Consider the following 23,514-nt stretch of genomic DNA (forward strand, 5'->3'; position numbering starts at 1 on the left):
TGTGCTTTACGTTCAGTCTGAAAACACCTTTTGTGACACCACCTGCCACTGAATTAGAGTATTTCCTGCGGCCATACGATACTAAAAAATTACATTTTGTTCATTGAAACATATAATAAGCTCATAAGGTCCAGTAATTATTTTCTGATCATGACAAAACATTACTTGTTACATCAAGACCACAATGTAACAAAGTATGGGGAATAATACCTTCCCTAAGTGTGAGAGTAGTGTCCTCATTGGTGTGAGTCAAAGTCCCAAATCAAATTGGAGTCAAAGTCCTGGAATGTCTTTTTAGGGAAAAATAACATAACGACTATAGCCAGCTTCCCAAAAGGAGCTGGCTATAGTCTAAGTGCAGAGCCTGTACCCGGCATGCCTTTCTCCATCTTCCCCCCTTTCTCTCCTCATGTTTCTGAGGTCAGTAAACAAGAAGTGTGTGTTTCCCTTTAAGGAGCCCCCACCGTTTGCACAGCGGAGGGAGGAGGAGCAGGCCTGCGGAACAGCGGCTGAGGAGGGAAAAAAAAAAATCCAACAGAGGACGGTTTCAAGTCCCCCCAATAGAAACTGTGCCTGATTTGTGGCCAATGTTGGAGATGTAAAAAAAAAAAATAGAAGAGAAAGAGAGGGAGGGAGAGGAGAGAGAGAGAGGAGGGAGGAGGGGGAGGGGGAGGAGAAGGGGGGAGGAAAAACACTAAAGGGGTAGCTATGGAGATGGAGCGTTTTCCTGGCTGCTTTCTTTGACAGGTGTTGAGTGGGGCAAAAGTCTTTAAACAGAATCCAGCATGTACGCCAAAGGTAAAGGAGCTGTCGTCCCTTCCGATAGCCAAGCGAGAGAAAAGTAAGTGAATTATGCGCTATATGTAAGAGTTTACCTGCTTATCGTGCAGGCGAGGGGGGCAGCGGAGGGGAGTCCAACTTTCTAAACTAGGTACTGTAATTTAAAAGGAGTGTACTGTACTAAAGTGCGCTCCTGCGTGCTGTTCCCCCTCCCATCCGACCACCTTAGAGGTGCGTCTCTTAAACTTTTTTTTTTTTTTAAATGTACCTCTTGTTTGCACTTTAGAGTTTTTGCACAGGATATTCACTAATATTGTGCGTTTCTTCACACTTCTTCTGTAACTTGGCGCAACCTTTTGGAGAGCAACAATAATTGAAATTGTAATTTTATGTTATGATACAGTACCCAGCACGCTTCTGCAGCCCTGAGAGCAGAAGAAGCGCATTTTCATTTCATTTCGGCTGAAACATGTTTCTGTAGGGGTGTACGTGCTCGTCCCTGTGCGGACAGGCTGCTCCGTCGTCTCTTATAAACTTCAGGAGGTTAAGCTGCTGGATGGTTGAACTGTTTTGTGTTTTAAGAAATAGAAGCTTGCTCAGGCTATTTACTGTGTTTTTGAGGCGTAAAGCCGGGCGCGAGCAAACCCTGGCGATGAAGGGAAAAGTTTTGTCCCATTCAGCAGTCAACTTTTTAGCATCCACTCACACGAAGGAGAGTCATGCTGCCACGAACATGAAGCTGTTATATTTACAGAAGCAGACTTTTTTTTTTTTTTTTTTTTTTAATCACAAGACCAGTTGATGAATGTGGGGTCGCGTGTAATTCTTGCTTATTCTGTCTGGAAATGTTGCACACACACACACACACACACAAATCACTGTTGTGTGTTTTTAAATACGTTGCAATTCCAGCATGCTTTTTGCTAGATTTTGTGTTTAATTTTCTTTCCTTCACATAAAGCACATTTGTCAATGCATGCATTAGTGCTTTTGAATAAAAGATAAAAAGCCAGTGTAACTTTTGAACGACTGAAGGCTGCACTGCTCCTCATGCCTGCTCTCCATTTCGATGCTGCTGGAATATTTGTGTATGGGGCCATTCAAATATTTGGACCTTCTTTGCATCCTAGCACTTTAGATCAGTGCAGTCTTTTATCTCCATTAGCTATATTTAAGCACTAAACAGTCTGAGGTTAGAGGAGTGAGTAGGGATCCCTGCTGAGATGCTATTGTAATCTAAAAACACTGTCAAGTCCTGAGAGGCTGTGCTGCTACACAGCACCTCATACATCTGTAATAGAAACTAAATTTCTTTAGAGACTCTCTTGTATTTGTTTGATGCATTGGCGTGTCATATTCAATTGATTAAGCTTTCTAGAGATGTGGCTTGCTTATGTGCTTAGTGTAAGCTTCCTCGAATACTACTACTTCTAATGCCACAAGCGTTTAATTTCACTCTGAATTCACATCAGATTATTGGAAAATTGAGCAGCTCCATGTGTGTTTGTGTCTGTGTTGAGGTGGAGGAGTGAATCCTAAATGAAAACAGTCCCATGTGGTTTTATGAGCAGCAGGCAGAGTGACCCTTGAACCAGCATATGATGCTTTAATATTGCATATGAACCATCAGCAGAGGTTGGGCAGCATATACACCTGTTTGTGTGCCTGAGCTTCATTACTTTATTAACAATACATTGAAAGCAACAGATTATCTAATGCTTATCTATGCTGGGACTGTGGATTATGTTCCATGTGTTATTGGGAGTGAAATCAGTGCAGAGGCAGCATGTATTTCAAATGATAGTGTAGGAGGAGGATTAATAATTTAACTCATAAGAAAGTCTTTTGAGAACTGGATGTGATGAATGCTTCTGTGTTAAGGCTGCTCGTGAATAACAAAATCCTTGAATTTGCTTATTTCAGTGTGTTTGTTTGCATTTATTTAATATATCAGAAACTCCACAGTAAATGTCATAGTTTTTAAACCTGTGTATATATTTAGTTTAGTTTCTGAGTGTGTGTGTGTGTGTGTGTGTGTGTGTGTGTGTGTGTGTGTGTGTGTGTGTGTGTGTGTGTGCCCGCATGTCACAGGCCTATAGGTATTGTCCAGACATAATGGACAATGCTTGCCCTCTCCCCTCACCTGTCTTGTCACCCTAACCTGCCCTGCAGGGCCAACACATGTTTCCTTGTAAATGTGGAGCTCACAACAGCTGCCTCAATGCATCACTGAATTAGCTCATATTCATATTTACATATTCATATGGCTCTTTAGATATTCAGATACTAAAAAGAGGGCACCCCGGATGGACTTGTAGCCGATTAACGCAGACTCAGTCACACAGTATGACAGGGTATCACAGCTGCAGCTCTTGCTTAGAGGATTGATCATCAAGTCATATGCTTACTCAATTAAATAAACTGTACATTAATGATGTAATTGATCTCTCTCTCTTGGTTTCATAAAGTAAGGTTGGAATTTGGTCAGCTGTTTGGTATGTTCAAAATGTAAAAGAAAATTAAAAACTGCATATCAGCTCTAATCAAATATAGTAGGAGTCACTCTCCCTTTGTTCTGCAGAATATTTTTATTCCAAGAATGTGTGAATGTATGCCTGATTAAGCTTAGTATTCTGTTGATTTAGACTCACACCATGTTGCAGTTAGATTAGATGCACAAAACTTGTTGAAGGAAAGGTTGACACTAACAGTAGCGTGTAGAGACTGGAGAAAAATGTGATTTGTCCAGAGAGCAGTGTTTTCCTTCTGTAGTTGAGAGCAATGAGACAATACAAGGGTGTGGGTTACACTGGACCAATCGGTGCTACAAAGAGGAAGAGAGGAATATTTACTGATGAGTGTATTTTGATTGTTATGAGCTGCTTTCTTGTGTAGTTCCTGCAGCAACTTTTGCTGCTATGAGTATTTTTGGGGGGGCATGTTGAATCATTAAATTCCTAAAATAATTCCCATGCGAACACATACAGTTTAACAGCATATTTATTTGGTTTTGTTAGTAATCTGGTGTCATTTTGAGTGACGCTCAGCTGCTCTTTTCAGGGCAACTGTGGATTAACCTCACTCAGCCAAAAGAGACAGTATCTTCATAATCATTGTTACACCACTGTCTCTTTTGACTCCAAGAAAAGTGTGAATCTTAAAAAAGCTGTGATAAAGGCCTCTAACTTACTGTATGTGCTGCAATGCTGTCAGTGTTTCAGGTGCTGTAGTGTTTTTATTAGCTCATGGTATTGCAGTCCTCCCATACTGCCACTGATAATGATGATCTGTTGATTTCAGTTAGGAGTCATCAGATTTGGTACAGTTGCTGTGTGTAGTCTGGCATGTACAGATGTGCAATGGTATGCTCTGACACCTAAAAAAGTTTATAAGAAAAAGTGCTCCTCCATAGTACAGCACCTTCTCCTGTGTTTACTGAACGCTTCAGTTGTCAGCCACCTGAATAGTATAGTTATATGTACACAAAATGTTCCAATTTACAAGCTCAAGTGTGCATTTAAGTGTGTTTGCAACCTTGTGCACAAAGCCGTGTGTACAGTGTGGGTTTTTATTTCCTTTAAAGCCTTGAAACCAAGGCTTGAATACAACCTGTTTGTTCAGAAAGACAACATAAAACAAACATGTACTTTTCACACTTATGTGGATTCATCCATACAACCAAGGCCAGACATTTCATTTCAGACATTTTGAATAAAGGAAACATGCTAATAATAATAATACAAATCATGGAAGAACTGGTGCCCTTGCGACCAAACAAATTAATTACTCTCCACACTTTTTTTCTAGCGTTTTATCGAATTTCATTTGAACAGGGGTAATACAGCAGCTTCAATATTAATGTCACCATATTATTTAGTAACTGGAACCTCTTTGAAATATGCACTGATGAATCCGGAATCTTAATTAAAGGTGCCATTCACAAAAATATTTAATAGCTTGATCAAACATCTCATTTCTAAAACCACGTTCTTAGTTTCCAAAAGAATTCTGCTCCCTGCATTTGTTTTCTAATCCTCTGTGTTTGTTTACAGACATTTTTGTGCGATTTCAAGTGTTGCTGAATTTGTTTTGGAAAAGAACTTCTTCAAGAACTTCAAGTTAATCAGTTTGTTTTGAACATGGGGTTCTTTACATCCTCTACTCCTCCTCTGGCTCCTCCCACGTATTTGCATGCAGTTTAATGGGGATCTTCAGGTCTGAATGCATGGTTTTGATTCTACACAGATGGCTCTGCCATCTGCATTTTAGCCTTTTGAATGAAGCATAAAGAGCTGCGCACTAACATAGGCAGAAACACTGCACTAAAAGTAAAGAAACCCTTGATTTACCCTCGGCACCCTTTGGATGACTGTGCTTTCATTCAGATATGTCAACAGTCAATTAATGCTGCCTTTCGTCAGCTGCTTTGGGTGCATCCGCACAAATGTGTTAGTTTTCTCACTTGAAATAAAGGAGACAGTATAAATATTGAAGCTACGTGCCTGAAGTTATTAACCAGTTTGGCAACAGAGCACACAGAAGAGAAGTGTGTGTGTCTTTCATCAGCATACAGAGAAAAGCATCTGTCTGGACAGAGAACAGGTACATACTAAGTCTTAATTAACATAGAAAACAAATGATTCTTTCTAAAGTCTGGATTGTTTTTTGTAAGTTACGTCATATTATTGTCCTCACTGACTGCTGTGGGAGGAGGCTCTGGTGATAACAAAACAATGTCAGCTATGTCATTATAATCTCTTATCACCAATCATTATAAATCTCTCTCATCTGCCTCTTTCTTTGAGAATTTATGAGTGAAAATCAAATTTGGCTGAAAATGAACAAGTAATTAGACAGTTAAACTCTGAGGTCAGAGGGCATTTACAGGTGAGCCTGTCGATAAGTAACGCAGAGTCAAGCTTGCTGCTAGTAGAAAGTGAGAAGCGTAAATTTATTTGTGTGTTTGTGTGTGTGTGTGCAAGCTTGTATGTGCGTGTGTGACAGTGGGGGGATTAACCCATGGCTAAAGCCATGCATGTTTACACGGCTATTGACACTGATTTGTTTTGACAAAGGAACTGCCATAACAAAGCCAAGCAAACAGTGTGCAGTGGGAATAAGCTTTAGTGAAACAGCTTCGCAGTATCACAGGTGTCTCAAACAGGCATCCAATCTCTCGTTCACCTTCAAGTGATACATCTCTACATTCACGCCCATTCACCAGTGTCAGATCTATACTGCTTTTATATGTTTTTTATAAATATATATTATTTAGGAAATAATATTTTGTGTTTTTATCCAGTTACGCTTTGTGTTACATTCAGTGCACCACTACATTTTTATTCTTTTCTGAAAGACGTAGATTGTATACGAAAGAAGATGCAGCAACGGGCCCTGCTTAATCCTCCTCCATCACTTCCTCCATGCATAGCTTACCTCACCCTGCCCCTGCTCTCGCTGCTGAATTATTGAAACGAAGACATGAAAGTTAATTTGCTAACTGTCTGTGCTTTAGCTGGCTAAACTCAGCTGAGATGCCCTTGTCTCTGGAGGCGAGCGAAGGAAAGGGAAGGCTGGATGGGGCAGCCTGGGGCTAAATGTCAGGTGTGTTTCCTAGGGACGTGGAAGTGGGAGAGATCTCCTTGATGTGTGGACATGGAGCAAAGTACCAGTTAGGCCACATGAGGTTAGGGCCAGGAAAGGAAAGGAGATCAGAAATTATGTAGTAGATTTGTTTTCACCTCAGCTAAAGTCCCACCAAGTTGGTATATGGTGGAAAAACTGTTGCAAATGATCTTGTAGCTTAAGATGGGGAGCGTGAGAAACAGACAACAGACGCACTGCTTGGCTCTTTTAATACTCACACACCAGCATTATAACATGAACCTTGATATCCAGTCAGCAGTCAAAGCACAGGTCAAATGTTCTTACTCCCACTCAGACTGATCTCCTGCTTCTCATCATGTCAGTGGCATCAACATACTTCATTGTGAAATTTCTTCTTTCATCTGGACGACTTTAGCCGAGGAAGGATAGAGTGAAATGTGTAGCAGAGGAAATGCGACATGTGGAGCGGTCTGTGTGGTTGTGGTTTATCTTGTAAGCATCTCATCTTTTATTCCTGAGTGACATGTGTAACTAGTGCAAGGTTCACTGGGAAGGAATTTGTGTTTACAGTATCCACAGAGGAAAAAGTTGAGGCCCTGACCTTCAGTTTCCCTCTGACACAGCTCTCCTGTACAGTACAATCCCCATGTCTCCTTTATCTACCTGGCCTTCCTCGGGCTCTGCTCCATCAGCTCGCAAAAAAAGTCTCCTCCTCAGCCAAGTTACACTTACTGCTTCTGACAGAGTAACAAAAGGTGTCCCCCAAAGCCTGAATTGAATGAGTGTTTTTAAATAATGCATTGTAGCCGGAGCAGGTGCCCATTGCTAGGGCATAGGGCCCCTCAGATCACACCAGGCTCTGCCATGAAAATTTCATTGCCGCAGTGCTCATGGGAATCTCTGTTCGATCCTGTACAGTGCGGACGCAGTGTATAGAAGCTAACGCCTGCTGCTGGGTATTTCACACCGCTAAGACGTCCTCATTTTTACATTTTACACCAACGGACTCCACACTTTTACCCAGAACCCAGGAAACTTAAACATCCCGACTGTTCAGGCTGATGGAGCAAAAACTTTGTTTTACTTACTAAAATACATTTAATCTATCCAGGTGAGAGTTGGCTTCAATTATTACCATGCGCTCACAGCAATTAAGGTGTATGAGCAGCTAGAGGTATATATGGACTTCTTATGCCTTGGGTTCCGCCCTTTACCTTATTGCTAGAGGTTTTTGGGGCCATATACCATGGGTGTATTAATTAAGGAGAACTTCAAAGATGGCGCCTCAACCATTTCTATGAAAGTTGCTCACTGGGCGCAATGCTGAAAAAGCCTTAGTGGGATTCCTCATGCTTATGCTTTTTTGGGCCCATAGAGCATGTGCACTAGAGTCCTTCTCCAGCCAGTTGAGAGCATGCACATCCGAGACTTCCGCTGGCTGAGCCAGCTGACTTCCTGTTGGCTTCCCACACACATGAATGGGATGAATCATACAGTTCTTTCCAGATGTTATTGGGCCGAATGGATCAAATTCTGATAATTAAAAGAGTCATTTTGGGGGTCTGTGATGCTCAAAAAAATGTATTCATCGTTTTACAGCCGCTCCTTTTCCAATATTGTGTATGGAAAAAATGCTTTTTGAGATAGTATGCATCACATGATGATCCCAGAAGTTGCAATACCTCGTGTTGCCACTACACTAAAATCGCCTCACAGCCCAGCAACGTTCCTGGGGACTTGCCGTATACAGCCTGAGAGGAAGACCGCAGTCATTACTTTGAATTGAAAAAAATCACTTACCCCTCTGTTTTTTGGGTTGGGTTTCTTCTGATTTTTTTTATTTTATTTTTGCGGTTAATATTTTCCCTAAAAGCACACTAAAATTGACCATCTGTCAAAGATATGGTAGAAATGGACAGTGCTCTTTTTTTCCCCATTGAGTGTCAGGTATCTATTTAGGAAACTAAAGGTGAAGTAGGGTTAGTGCATTATTTTTTACTATCTAATTTTTTTACATAGCAATTGTACTTCCATTAGAAAAGCACAATGTGTGTTATGTTATTTGCTAGATTGATATAAATGTATATATGGCTTTCTTTTTTTCTTTTTTTTAAAGACAACAACATGTAATTAAACATGATAGACTTGTTCCTAAACACAACACTGATCAGTTTCACTTAACGATACCAGGGCAGTCACTCCATTTGAGATCGATATTAAACATTTATAACAAGCAGTTTGCTCTTTCTTGTGACCCATGCTTCTTACAATCATTTTCTGCACATGCAATCTGTGAGCAGGCCTTTAGTAGTGACGCCTATTTACAGAAACACTGACCACCTCTCCATCACCGCATCCACCCAACAAACACATACACACTCTAATGAAAAACTGTCGAACTATAAATCTTTTTTTTTTTTAAAACAGCGTGTTTACACTACGTATCTGAAATGGGCGTTGATACAGTTGTATCTGATGTAAGAGTGAGAAATAGAAGAGGCGATAGCATCTAGTGTCTAATGCTAGTTGAAACTGGTTTGGACCAGCTGCAGTAGATACATTTCTTTTAGCAAATGGTTGTCAAGATATTGCAGTGAAATTCAGTGATATCTTTGAGAAGATAAAGAGTCAGGATGTTCAACTCTGGCCCAGCTCATTATTGATTAATTCAATATCATCCAGCATCAATCCAAACATAACTCTACTCTATTTCAGACCTGGAGACAATTGCTTGCAGATGATTGCAGGCTGTGATGTCTGTCCATGCACTGTAGTAAAAACATTGTGTTGCTTCTTTGTGCTGGCAAGGGGGCAAAGGTTGTTTTTGTCCTGATATGGTCAGAGTGAGAGGTCCATGTGTGTCTTTCTGCAGGTCCATGTGTAGTTGATGTTCATGTGGACTGGTCAATATATTGAATATCTGAGATGTTCATGATGATTTTGTTGCAGATACAGAAGAAGACAGCATTGCAGTTATTATGTTGTTCCTCAGTTGAGTTTTGAGTCTGGCCCAGCTGCAGTAGTCCTGATCACTTCTTGTCTCTCAGGGATGAGCAGTGTTAACAAGGCAAAGACAATGGCAAGTAACAAGGATGTATGGAATGCCATTTTAGTCAATATTAAATAAATAAATACATAAATATGCCTATGAAATAAATACATGAGTCAGTATAGTTAAATCAATAAATAGGTTTTTATTTTAAAAAGGATGTTTTTCAAAGGACTACTTTTATTTATTTCTTCAACTTTTATTTCGTAATGCCACTTTTATTTCTATCTGTTATATTCAAATGAAGGGGGCGTGGCTATCTCACAGAGCAGCAAGACTGGACAAAGCCTCAGAGAAGGGAGGCCAATTTGCAGTTTGACAACACGACAGGGAATCATACATTTAGTACCAGGTCGTTTTGTTGCTGGGTTTGGCTGCTGGCATCCTGCTCTGCCTCAACTCTCTGTGATTTATAGTAGTATAGTAGTATAGTATAGTTTCCTGATGGCCAGATAGCTTTACTTGTTGCTAGAGTAACATTAACTGCTAACTGCTGCTAATGGTAGCTGCCGCTAGCTAACATTAAATTAGCTATTAGCCGTGCTGCTGAGCTTGGTTACGTTGTCCCCACCGCCCCAGGCCTGAAGACCTCCTCCTTCTGACGGTCCAAAACTCCTGTGCTAGAGGCGTAACGTTAAATTCCAACACTCCCCTGGTGCTCCGAGCTCCTAATCCAGGCAGAGTCAGCTAAAAGGACAACTAGTGTCACAGCTAACTAGCTAACGGCTCCTGCAGTTGCTTTAGCAATAAGTAAAGCTATCTGTACATCAGGAAACTCCATAAATCACAGAGAATTGAGGCAGAGCAGGATGCCAGGGGCGCCATGAGCCAAACCCCGCAAGAAAACTACCTCGGGACTGTATACCCTTTCGTAAAAACCACCTTGGTATTTTCCCTGTCATGTTGTCTCTCACAAGACTGTGTCCGGTCTTGCAGCTCTGTGAGATAACAACACTCCCTTCTAAATTTGGCATTATGAAATAAAAGTCCCCCTGAAATAAATAAAAGTAGTCCTTTGAAAAACATCCTTTTTGAAATAAAAAACAATGTTTTTATTTAACTATTCTGACTCATTTATATATTTATATTTACATTCATTTATATATTTAATGCCATATTTATTTATTTCATAGGCATATTTATTTATTTAATATTGAATAAAATGGCATTACATAAGGAAGTCAGCTGATGAGAGAAAGAGAGCAATGATCTAGTCCCCCTCAAAAAATCACACTCTGTGATGTGGAGATGGTTTGATTTTAATGGATCAGATTCAGAACAATCCAGTCTTTTGTAAACGTTCTGTCTTTTTGCTTCTTCAGTTAAAAACAGACATTTTGTTCAGTTTGGCTCTAGATTTAAGTAGTTAACGGACTATTTCAACATTTGGGAAATTTGGGCTCATTTTTTTTCTTGCTGAGAATTAGATGAGATGATCGATGCAACTCATATCTGTATGTAAAATTTTAAGCTACAGCCAGGTGATAGTTAGCTTAGCTTAGCATAAAGACTGGAAACAGGGGGAAACAGCTAGCCTGGCTCTGTCTTAAGCTCACTAATTAACATGTTATATTTTGTATGTTTAATTCATATAAAAACCCAAGTGTAAAAACGGCACACTGTGGTTTTACGAGGGGTTAAAGCTAGGGTAGGTAATGTATTTCAAAAGCATTTTTTGTTATTTGTTGAAATTCTCTTTACATCCTAACAGCAATCAATAAATCAAATGCTCTCAGGGAAAAAATGAAAAAAATCCCATACCATACAAGGCCTACCTGCCTACCTGCGTGCACTCATTGCACATGAAAATGTGTTTTGGGGGAGTGTCTTTAGAGGGAGGCCTGAAGGGAAGCGGTGGACTGTGGACATTTTCGGTTGGATACTTTCAAAATCTAGCTGTCTCTTGCTAGTTTCTCCAACGTTGCCTACCCTCTTAATTGTGGGACTATTTCTTAGCCGGGAGCAGTGACTTCATGGAGTCTTTTCATCTTGTTTCTAGGCAACCAGACTTTTACTTGCCATGTGAAAACATTAATTTTACTCTTTGTATCAACACATCACACAAACTGAATGCCTCTCTGATTTGTTCATAGAGGAAGTAAAAATGTGTGTTTTAGAGTCAAAATTTGCATGACTTGTTTAAAATCATATAATAATAAGCCAATTTAATATACATTATTAGTATTATTATTTATAGATAAGTATTGTTTCTGTGGGTTTGGTTAGGAATCTTTTTCCACCCTTATATCTGATGCATAGATAGGCATCAACATGTGTGTGACACCTAAAAATAACAGGAATCCAAAAAGCAGTGTGGTGACATCTGAGAGTCCAGCTTCAGCCACGTGTGAGGATATTTTTCGCCTCCTCTGTCCATGTTTCTCTCACTGTATACACTGTTTTGTTTTCAGCCTCTATGCCTCAACAGCAGAGTTCCTGAAACCACAGGGATATGGCTGAGTGCCAAAGAGGCTCTTTAGCTCAGAGCTGCAGAGCTTTACATCACACATTTACAACCCCTCCACAGTGTGTATGATCTTCATACTGTAAAATCTTGTTTATCCAAGCTCCATCTAAAATGACACAGTGATGACTTTCTGCCAATTGTGCACATTTGTTGGACTTAAGTTGATGGGCTACTTGGAATGAAACAAGTGTGACACATTTAAGGATGAAGAGAGAGCATGAGCTTGTTTTTTAATTTTGAAAATAAATGAGTGCTGTTTGAGAGTGAAATGAGGAGGTTTAAGGAGCAAATGGAGTGTAAAAGATGTGATTCTCAACATTGACTACTTTCTCTTTCTCTCTGTTTCTGTTTTCCAGGTTAGCTTTATATGTGTATGAGTATTTGCTGCATGTCGGCGCACAGAAATCAGCACAGACCTTCCTGTCAGAGGTAAGATGTTTTTTCAGTTTTCAGACTTCCTGTGCCTTAAGGGTGACTGTGTGATTCCCCCTCTATTGTATGACCAGGGATGGAATTCACATTATTAGTTGTTCTGGGTTCAAGCAGCTGTTGCGCAATCTTACAAAAGCTCTGGACATTGAAAACTGTGACAATACTACATTAATAAGTCTAGATTTGTTTTTTGTTTTTACAGTTGCTGGACAACAACAGTGTTCTTTTGATTGTTTATTAATTTTGGACAATGTAAACATGGCATTGGTTGAGCTACTTAATATCATTACCTGCCCTTCATTATAAGCTCTAATTTGTAATTACAAACACTGTAATATTTAGAGCAGTTTGACATATTGTAAGCATGTGTTGTTGCTCGCTTTCTGCTATGACATTTAAGAAGCAAAGCCAGTCTCTGTTAAGTTAAATCAAGTGGAACCTTTTTATATTTGAAACCATTCCAAACATAACCATTTGTCCAAGGTCTGCTAGACTTATTAGTCTCATATTAGGCCCCTGAACTGTCGAAGAGGTAAGGTCTCTAATGTGTTGCAAGCTCTTCCTTAATGGACATCCTTCCTGCTAATGGTCCCGTGTCCATCTCCTGTACAACACCTCTCCAGCCCACTGGCTTTATTCAGTTGCACCTGATACTCCCCAACACTGAGAGGGCTTTGATGGTAAGCAAAGCCAGGTCTATATCATTCAACTTTAATGTCATTTCATCAGGTAAGCTCAGTGTAGAGTATACTGTATACTATATAGAGATACTGTTGCACCTGCATAAAATACATGCTGCACAACCAGAAATGAGAGTCTAGTGAGCTACACAAGCAGTTCAACTGATCATTTGTGAGAGTGCTAGCAACAGGCTTTGATGAAGTAAGAGAGTTGATTTTAATGGTGAAATTAGCTTTTCTACTGATTTTATAAAAAGCAATGTTATACTGTATTTAGGGCTAAAGGAATAGCTTGACATCTTTTGAAATGTGCTTATTCACTTGCTGGGAGTTAGATGAGATATCTGTACCACTCTCACGTCTTTACGGTAAAGCTAGCAGCTGGTTAGCTTAGCTTAGCATAAAGACTATGGAAACTATTCAAAAGTAACAAGCATATCTAAAGCTCACTATTTATACATTTTTATATCTTTATATTATATGTATACATAGATTATATCTTGTTTGTTTAATCTGTACAAAAACTGAAGTGTAAAAACAAGAAGTTGTGGTTTTATGGGGGTGATGTTCTGGACTATTTCTTGGTTGGACACAGTAACTTCCTGGAGTTTTGTCTTCACCATGACGTTGCCAGGCAACCAGTGCAGACTCCAAAGACTTCCCCTTGTTTCTAGTCTGTATGCTAAGCTAAGCTAACTGGCTAATGGCTGTAGCTTCTTATTTACAGTGCACACATGAGAGTGGTTTAAATGTTCTCATATAACTCTCAGTAATGGGCTGCACCTTTTAGAGTAGTGTTGATAGAGCTTCTGTGAGGTTTGCCTGTGACTGCTTTCAACCACAACCATCCTTAGCCTGGGCAATAAAACAAGCTGTACAAGAACTGTAACTATCAATATCAGATGATAATGCCCTCATATTAATTGTTAAAAAAGTTATATGTCTTCTGGTGTGTTGAGAAGGTTTCGGATTTTTGGAGAAAAAAAAATAAGCAGAGAAAAATACCTTTTTAAAAGAACAGATACTTGCCCCAAATCGTCGCCCACCGTCGCTGGAACAAAAATGTATCAATCAGACAGAAATTGGTTGCCTTTGCTTATAGTGTGCAGGCAGCAGGGCTGCTGGAGGCCGGCCCAGCTGCCAACAACCACGAGCGGACGTCTAAAATATGAAGCAAGGATGGAGGAGCAGCACAGAGGATTAAGTGGTCGGGCTGCAGAGAGCCTCGCTCATTGCAGAGCCCTCGTGGGTGAATCTCCTCCTAGAGATTGAGTGTTATTGGTGAGCTGCTGGAAAAGGGTGACGTTCTGGGTCGCAGGCAACCGGAGGCACACACACAGACCCACGCACACTTACACGGCCTCAAACAGGAATTAAAACAACATCTATATAGACAGGGATTAAAACAGCAGACACACACAAACAATCCATGTCCACAAGGCATGCATGCTAAGACTGCTAAGTCAATTTGACGCCAGTTGTCTCAAATGTTGCGCCTGCAACAGTATATTGCTTAATGATTTTGTTTATTTCAACCACAGCATCGTCTGTCTTTTATGGTCAGAGTCAGTGTATTTGGATTAGACTGACAGTAATGGGTACATATCCGAGCAAGCACAGAAATTTGACCTTTCACCTTTTCCCCTTCATGTAGTTCTAACGGTAAGCTTTAAAGCGTTGAGCGATTTCTCATGAGTATTTGTAAGAAAGGTTGCAAACAGACATGATTTGTTACACTCATCTACATCACTCAATATTCAGTTATCATGTTAGCGCTCATTCAACATTCTCCAGATCTTTCTTGAAGTACACAAAGCCTGATCACTCTCTCATTGCTTTGATTTTTTTCGTGTTTTTCTTACGTTGATCATCCACTTTTTTTTTCTTCTGTTCCTCTCTATGTCCTCATCCTAACTCTCTTCACTGTTTATAGCCTCCTTGTTTCTCCCTTGTTCTCCTGCTTGTTTCTCCTCACTACAGTGGCCAAGAGTGCTCAATGCGCTGCAACTTAAGAAAACACAAGCAAATGAAGAAAATATCTTCACCGTTTTAACAACACATATGTCCCATTAAGAAAAAACACTGCAAATACAGACATGCTGCAAATCATACACAGCACAGAACTAAGTGTGAAAGTTCATTCTTGACGAACTACTAATTCAAAATTAAGAGATGCGTTTTAAAGCTCTTGTCTGGGAAAAGTTAGTAAGTGGACTAGGGCTGCAATTATTTTCATTATGGATTAATCTTAATTAATCAATAAATCATTTTGTTTATAAAATATCAGAAAATAGTAAAAATGTCCATTATATTTTCCCATAACCCAAGGCGATGTATTCAAATGGATTGTTTTATTTTATTTTTTATCAGACTAACAATCTAAAACTCAAAGAGATGCAGTTTACTAATATAAATGACAAGAAAAGCATCAAATCCTCACATCTGAGGGGCTGAAACCATGGAATGTTTTCTGACGATCGACTAATCGATTTCTTGACTAATCGTTGCAGCTCTAAAGTGGACCTTGAATTAAAGAAGGCTAGTGTTACTTTAGGTGAAAAGCCAATATCTTCAATACTGTCTGAATCATACATTAGATTTTTAAAAGTAAAATAAACATTATTTTTATTGTCATTTTATAACACTGTTGACAAGTTATCAACTTTAGGATGTCATGCCAAGTGTATCCTGTAAACTTCTATTGGGTTGTAACTTAGTTCCATTTGCAGCTTGTCTCTTATTTGACTGTTTTCTGTATTTGCAGTGTGTTTCTTTATAAACAAATTGGTGAATATGTTTCTCAGTTTGCTTGTGTTTTATTTATTTACTGTGTTTTTTCTCTAAATGCAGTGTATGTGTTGTTTAAGGGGTGACGATGTTTTCTTTGCAATGCATTTATCTCTTGATCTCAACACCTATGTACCTCACAGTCTCTTTCTCATGCATATACTCACACACACAGAAAAATCATATAGAAATGTTTCAATAGATAAGGGACTTCTATCCTCACGGGTACACTGATGGCACATGTGCACACACATACACACACACACACACATACATACATGCACACCTGCTCAGTGCCATCTAATGAGAGGGCTATCACCTGGACTCTCCTGCCTCAATTAGCCTCCACTCCTCTTCAGTGAGGAGGGCACACACACAAACACTCACACACTCACATTTATAGTATACACATAATACATTTCTGTCCCCGAGAGGACTTGGCCACTCTATGCTCTCCTGCACAGTGCAGCACTCAGCTCTTTAGCAGCATTAAATCAACAGGCCCAACCCACATATGGCACATCACATCACTATAAACTGCACTGGGGAAATCTATAGAATTGACACTCAAATAGAAATCTGAAGCTTGGATCTATTTTTCTATATACATATATAGAAAAAATAGACAAATCTTGCTGCTGTGATGCTGTCCTCACAGACTCTGGTGAATCATGTACGTACTGTATGTATGCAGCGAATGTGTCTGTGTGTGTGCAGAGTCATGTCACTAGGAGTGTGTGAAGCAGGCAGCAGGTCTATTATCTCTCACTGGATCTTATCTCGGTGTCCAGATACAGGCAGGAGCTCTGCTGGTTTGCGAGGGCAGTGGAGAGGGCCACTGCTTCAAGACAGTCACAGTTTCTTATCCACAAACTCCACACTGCACTGCACTTCACTGAGCTGCCCGTTGGCCTATTTTTCTGTCCGACTATCGCTCCGTCTGTCTAAAGTTGGAAGGACAGTTGAGCAAAATGATTACATTATGCATAAAACATGCTGCAGTGTCTCCCTCCTCAGTCTTCTCATTCCTCTGTTCCACTCTTCTCTTCCTCTCAGATCCGATGGGAGAAGAACATCACACTTGGGGAACCTCCAGGATTTTTACACTCATGGTGGTGGTATGTATACATTGATCCTCTCGCTCTTTCTGTGTTTTGACCACACACACTCACATTCATACTGTAGGAGTACTCTTGATGGTCTAAAAGAATGTGCAGGAGTGGAGAGGGACAGTAATTGTAGGGAATGCTAAGTGCATCATCTCGCACATGTTTAAGTGCTGTACTCCTGGCGTACCTCTGATTGACAAGTGAGCTAACTTGCCCTGCACTTTTATTTAAGCTGGACTGTTTTTTTTTATATCTCACATCAAAGTGTGCACTGTCCAACCAAAGTCAAAATCAGTGACAGATCCTCTATCGCAGGGGTTTTCAAAGTCTGACACTGAAGTTTTGCAACTACAGTTCTCACAATGCTTTGGGAGATGTAAACAGGAAGTATAATTTTACTATGGATTCAGTGAGTTACGCTGTGGGCTACAATTTGAACCCCCGTTTTTTAGCCTATATTTGTTTACATTTTGGCAAATTGGCACCAGTTGTTTGCAATGTACCCATGAATGTAAAGACAACTATCAATGGATTACTTTGATACTGAAGAAAACTTAAAAACATGATGCAAATTCTGAAGTCATAAGGAGCATCTTTGTTTTCTGATTGTTAAGCTGATTTATGCATGTTTATTTGCGATGGACATCAGCGATATATCTTCAGAAAATGTAAGTCACACCAAATTTAAAAATATGTGTATCATGTCTGTGTGTTCTGATTTCTGACTTATGACTCAGAGAAGGAGTGCCATTTTTGATGGAAACTGCAACAATTTTTAGGGTTTTAAAATAACTTCAAACTTAATTGCTTCCATGAGCAGCATGTCACAGCCTCTGCTATTGCTGTAATTGTTAACTGTGTTGGTGAGCAGGCCAAATCAATGGGACAAACTATAATAACTAACTTCCTGGCATGCCCCCGTCCCTTTCACCTCACGCAGTACCTTTGCTCCACATCTGTCCTGTCACGCTTCCCCTTCAACTCTCCTATTCTAAACCTCTACTCCATCGTCAAGATTTTGAGACTTTTTTAACTTGATGCTCCATTTACCAGAACAAGGCTCTGACGTGGGTTGTTTCTCTTTTCTTTCTGCGTCTTTAAACAAATCTGTCAGACCTCTTAATGCTAGATAAATAGAGGACAGTAATTTCTATCTTGCTGGAAGAACAGGGTCAGTGGGCTTAGTGCCTGACACGTACACTCTTTTTCTCCATGTCTGAATTAGAGCGAATGGGAACACCCAAATGTAGGATTCCCCATTTCCAGTTGTCAGGCCAAGAGCTAGAAAATCCAACTTTAAGGCAAAGAGGGGAGCAGACAGGCAGTAAGGGGGAAGCTGGGCAGCTGGAAAGGATACAGACAAAGAATCAAGCAGGCAAACAGGCAGGGAGGTTGAGAGGCTGAATCTTCAGCAAGGCAGCACGAGAGGCAAAGAGAGCCAGGATAAGAGGTTTGACAGGGCTCGCTTTGTTTGTCATTCATGCTATCCTGCTCATCCCCAAAGCCCCCTGGCCGGCCCTGTGTAATAAACCCGGACATGCGGCTTCATTCATTCATCCTCTCTGGCCCCAGTGTGTGTTGTAATTGTGCAGCCTGTTGACATGGTTCATAATGGTCCTTAAAGAGCCTGGCTTCTCTCAACCTGACAGCTCTCAATTGGACAGCTACCAGTAATACTGACAGAATGACATACACAAACATACAGCGCAGCTTAAGTTTGCTCTTGCCTCTGCCCGAACCAATGAGAGGCCCAGTGTGTGTGTGAGTGGGAAACATAAAGGGAAACTGAGCGCTCGTAGTGTGTGTTCTGACTGTATTGATATATTTCAGCACAGTGTGGGAGATGACCTAGTGTTTGTGTGTGTGTGTGTGTGTTTGTGTGTGTGCCAGAGAGCAGTTGGAGAGTAGGCTAATGATTAGCCAGGCTGAGCAGGGCAGGGCTCCACTGTAGTATGACCTAGCTGAGGGGCGTTTGTCTGGGCCACGCAGCACGTGGACATGGAGACTCACTGGGGGTGGGGTCCGGGGGTTGGCTGCGGGGGGACGAGGGGGGAGTAAAGGGGCGGAGTCTCCTGTCCACCCCTACGCCACCCAGCAAACCCCCTCCCAACCTCCAGCCTCCCCCAAAACAAAAGCTCCAGATGGTAGGAAAGCCACCAACCTCCCTCATCCCTCACCCTTCACTCCCCCTCCCTCAACCTTTGTCTGGAGGCCTGTCCCTTTGTTTGCGGAAGAGAGACCCCCAAACGGATTAACTCTTTGCATTCCAGCCTCTTTTGTGTTAAACAGCCAAATCTAAGACCCCGACCCGCCGCCACCCCAGCCCCGCCCCCGTTTTCCCCTCCTCAGCACCTCACAGGGGTTTTCTTCCCTCCTGTCTCTGCCTCTGTGGCTGTTTCCTGTAGGATGGCGTTGGTGGGGGGCTTGGGGGAGGGGGGATGTTAGGGGAGGAAGAGGGAGGCTGGTGGTGGGGGTCACTCATCCACATCTGTTGTTATGGGTGGAAGGATAAAGAAAAGGCTCAGCAAGGGCTGCAGGTGTTGATTGTGTCATTAGCTCCCTTTCTATTGGCTGTTGCTAGTTGTCTCCTCCTTATCCCAAAATCGATTGCTTTAACCAGTTTTCACTGGATGGCCGCTGAACCCTCAATACCCCCACACACACACACCACAACACACAAAACATACACACACATAAAACTTTAGTACAACAACAGTATGTAGAGGGATCCTCTGTGTGATAGCCTCTAGCTGAAATTCTTGTTTGTGAGGGGCAAAGAAAACAGTGAGAGTACAGCCGTCCTCTGCTCCTAAATGTCTGGACTGCTCTTTATAAACACAGGTATCAGACAGTTTTCTCCACCTCTTTCTCTTTCTCCTTCTCCTCTCCTATCCTGTCCTTGCTTAATTTATCCTTCTTTCCTCACATCATATTGGTCAGATCGTAAATCGGAGCAGCTGAGTCCAATAAACCTTGTCAGCCTCGCATTGCAGTTCCAAGTCAGACATGGACCATCGCTGGCAGTAATAAATAAATAAAATCCAATATTACCACTAATACAGTCAATTCAGGAGCTGTTTGTTTGTATCTGGTTTTCCTTGTTAACAAACTATGTAACAAAAAAGGGCTGATTTAGGATATTTATCTGGTGTGTCTACAAGGCTAGCAAGGAGGGTAACCGTCTTGGAATAATGCATCAACAGTCCTAAGTCAGAGTAACGGGAGGTCTTCCTGTTCTTCCCATTCATCCGACATTGCAGCATATTCAAATCCATGTCAACGAGAAATATGCAGATATCAGATACTTTCTGAAATTGTAGGTCACCTAGTCATGATTTTATTGGATATCCTGAAATATGAAACTGCATCTATCTTATCTCAACTTTTTTCAGCAATTGCAACTACTTGAAGAGATTCACTATAGAAGAATTAAGATTTGGTCACACCATCATTAATAACATAATAATAGCAGAATTTTAGACCAAAATCAGTTCATTTTACTGCAGTTGCTGTAATCAGTGGCTTTGCTTATGGAGGCAAAGTAAACCTGCGCAGAGCTTTCGTACTGAGTTCAACTTTAACAAGTGAATTAGCATTGTTGACCAATTTCAAACCCTCTTGACAATGCTGACGTTTGAAGGAACAGAGACTCTGAGAGTCCAAAATAGAAGAAGTTATCATATTAGCTGTGTCTCACCATGCAGTTTTATATGATATTGCAGTCAGTCATGAGACCAAGAGTGCAAGTATTCACCGTATCGGCGATGTAACGACAGTGTGTGAATTAATTGTGTTTTGCCAATTTCCTGTGTGATCGGGCACTTTGTCTTTGGCTGTCCAGATGGTCGCCACCATGTACCTGAATGCAGGAATATTCTTCACTTGTATGTGTGAATATCTAACAACACACATACAACTTAATTTTATTGATGGTTCCCCTTATGCCGTCAGTTTACTTGCGATGACGGTTGCTGTAATTATTAGCCACAGCCCAAAGGGAGTGTTCCTGATTTACATGGCGCAGTGTTGTTTCTTCCTGCTTGCTGAATGCATTGCTGCCACCAGGAGAATAGCTGGCACTTGAGTCAAGGTAATGAAGACAACTGGAAGGGTTGTGTTTTCCCGCCTCCGCTCTTTGATGGCAGCATTTTGTCCCATTAAGAAGAACCTGTTCTGATAAGAAAAGGAGACAGCATGGTCGGCTCTTTGCAACTTTATGTTTTTGGACTCTCTGTTTCTTTCACTCATGCTCTATCTGCCTCCTTATCTCCATCTGTCTCCATCTCTGTCTTTCTTTCTATGTATATTTCTCTCTCTCCTAACTCACTGACTGACTGGCCAAAGACACACACAGGATTATCATGTAGACCTGCCACCAGCAGCCTGTGTGTCTGTCTTTCTGTGTCTTTGTTTACTCCTTATTATAATGGGAAAGTACATTGTAACCACCGGCTTTGTCAGACCATAGTTAATTGCAAATAATTATCGTGATGGCATTTAATTTTAGTAATTGTCTTCTTCTGGACGGCTGGACGCTAATCCCTTCCTCCTCTGTTCTGGATACAAAGTGTGTGTGTGTGTGTGTGTGTGTGTGTGTGTGTGTGTGTGTGTGCTGACAGTGCCAGCTCATTTTTGTACCCTTGTCTCTCATTTGAATGAATAAAAAAAGAGTTTGCATGACCCTAAACTACAATTTAAATCTGTCCTGTGACTCTTCAAAGTAAGAGCGGTTAAAGTTTCCTTCTACACAGAGTTGTGTGGCTTTACTACCCATAATACCATAAAGAGCTTCCCATGATGAGATGATTAGATTGAAATGATTAGATAATTGGATAAAAAATGTAGTATTACAAGGGTGTGCAGAGTACAAGATTTCTTGCAGATTGCTGGTGCTAATTAACTGCGAATGTTGACTTCCCAGATAATTTCTAAAGATTAGTGTCTCTGAAAAGGAAGCAACAACAACTATGACATGGGCTTTCCCTTTTAAATGTGGGTGGGATTGTCAAATCAGAGCTAACAATGGTCCCATCCAGACTATGCCTGGATTCAGTCCCAGTGACACATGAGATGGTCCAGTATATGGGAATGGATTTTTTCCCCCTGATTGCACCCTGACCAGGGTGATCTTGTGTTCAGAAAATCTGCTTTTCATTAGTACAATATTAGAGTAATTATGCTTGCTAATCCAACACCTTTTCATACCTAATGGCTCCTTTCACCTACTTTTCTTCCCGTTGTAACTCTGTACAGAAGAATGTACCTAGTGTATGTCAACCACCTAAAATAATATCAGAATAATAAAAGTCTTATACGTTTAGTCTGTCTCACCAGCGATCCTACTTCAGATTATGCGGAGACACAGAGAATGAGATTTCCCTGTGTGGCTCAGTCTGCAGGTCAGCTGTTCAAACCGCAATATATTTCAGATTCCACAGGCCATGAGATGTTAGATCACCTTTCCCCTACCCCTGAGCCTGTACCTGGTTGTGTCTTTTCGGTAACAAACTGTAACCCGCGTCCCATTTCATTTCCCTGAGAGCTGATTGGATTTGTGATGATTGTGCCTTTTCACTGTGGCTCGTGTCTGACAGAGCAGCAATCTCTTTAACACCAACCGATAGATATGATAATGTACACTGGCTTTATTGTCAAGTGACAGAAGGGCAGCCCCACACACACACCATATGTGCTTGCCGCCGTCTTTGCACAGTCCCTCTCTGTTCCTTCAGCGGCCTCCTTGCCAGTGCTCGCTGAACGCCTCAGGGCATCAACTCTGTCTTTTAGTCTTTAAATACTTTAATAACACATTTCTATTGTAGTCATACGCTTTGAGAGGTTGGTATCATGTGCCAAAGGGTTGACATTTATTGTTCATCATTCGTTTTATTTTTAGGACACCTATTGTTTTCTTGATGCCCTCAAATAACAAAAATCAAAAGAACATCAGGGAAAGTGTAGATCAGGGATCAACAATATTTCATAATAACCGTATTTAAGAGATAATAACCATGAAAATCAAACATCTTGTTCAATGAAAAATGACCCACATGTGACAGGGAGCTGGTGAACGATTCTCTTGACGGTTATGGGCGATCAGCTAATATTTTCTGCTCCATTTCGCAGTCTGTCATATCAAGTGTCACGGATGTTCCCAACATCAGCACAAAGAATGCATTTAACAGTTTATTTGCGCCTTTTAAATGACAGCAAGAATTTCCTCTCATGACTTCAGCAGTTCTTTTTTTTATTTTATACACTGTCTATGAAATCAATATCTTGAAGAAGGAGAAATCCTTAATGTGGACCGGCTTAGCAGGTACTTAATTTCAGTGCAGTAATTAAGGGTCCATTTGGAGTGGGACCTGGTGGCCCTCGCTGCCCTGGAGGTGTGGGATTGGTCTAATTAACTAATATGAGTACGGCTGATTGGGCAGTAAGTAACATAATCACAGCTGATTGGTCAATAACCTGCAGGTCGCCAGGGCAGGCTGAGAGGAACATTTGGCGACCCGTCCTTCCTGGATCAAAGCTCTCTGGAGCTGAGCTGCAGGCTTCAGGCTGGACTGTAGGACTGTGTGGTGGCCAAAGTGGAGGCTGCAG

The 23,514-nt window shown here is 41.0% G+C and overlaps 1 protein-coding gene across 3 annotated transcripts in view; it reads left to right on the plus strand.

Moving 5' to 3' along the window:
- The first annotated feature begins 676 nt into the window (after window positions 1–676).
- ssbp4 (single stranded DNA binding protein 4) overlaps window positions 677–23,514 on the plus strand; it is a 90,679-nt gene continuing 67,841 nt past the window's right edge. For 2 of the 3 annotated variants that reach the window (XM_044199290.1, XM_044199289.1), the window contains exons 1-3: window positions 679–841; window positions 12,260–12,332; window positions 16,859–16,920. In XM_044199290.1, the coding sequence (XP_044055225.1) occupies window positions 786–841; window positions 12,260–12,332; window positions 16,859–16,920 (191 nt within the window). In that variant the 5' untranslated portion in view covers window positions 679–785. Of the gene's footprint in view, window positions 842–12,259; window positions 12,333–16,858; window positions 16,921–23,514 lie in introns of all 3 variants that reach the window. The other variant, XM_044199291.1, reaches the window with a different exon arrangement.

This window comes from Siniperca chuatsi, linkage group LG6 (assembly GCF_020085105.1).
Source record: "Siniperca chuatsi isolate FFG_IHB_CAS linkage group LG6, ASM2008510v1, whole genome shotgun sequence".
Lineage (NCBI taxonomy): Eukaryota > Metazoa > Chordata > Actinopteri > Centrarchiformes > Sinipercidae > Siniperca > Siniperca chuatsi.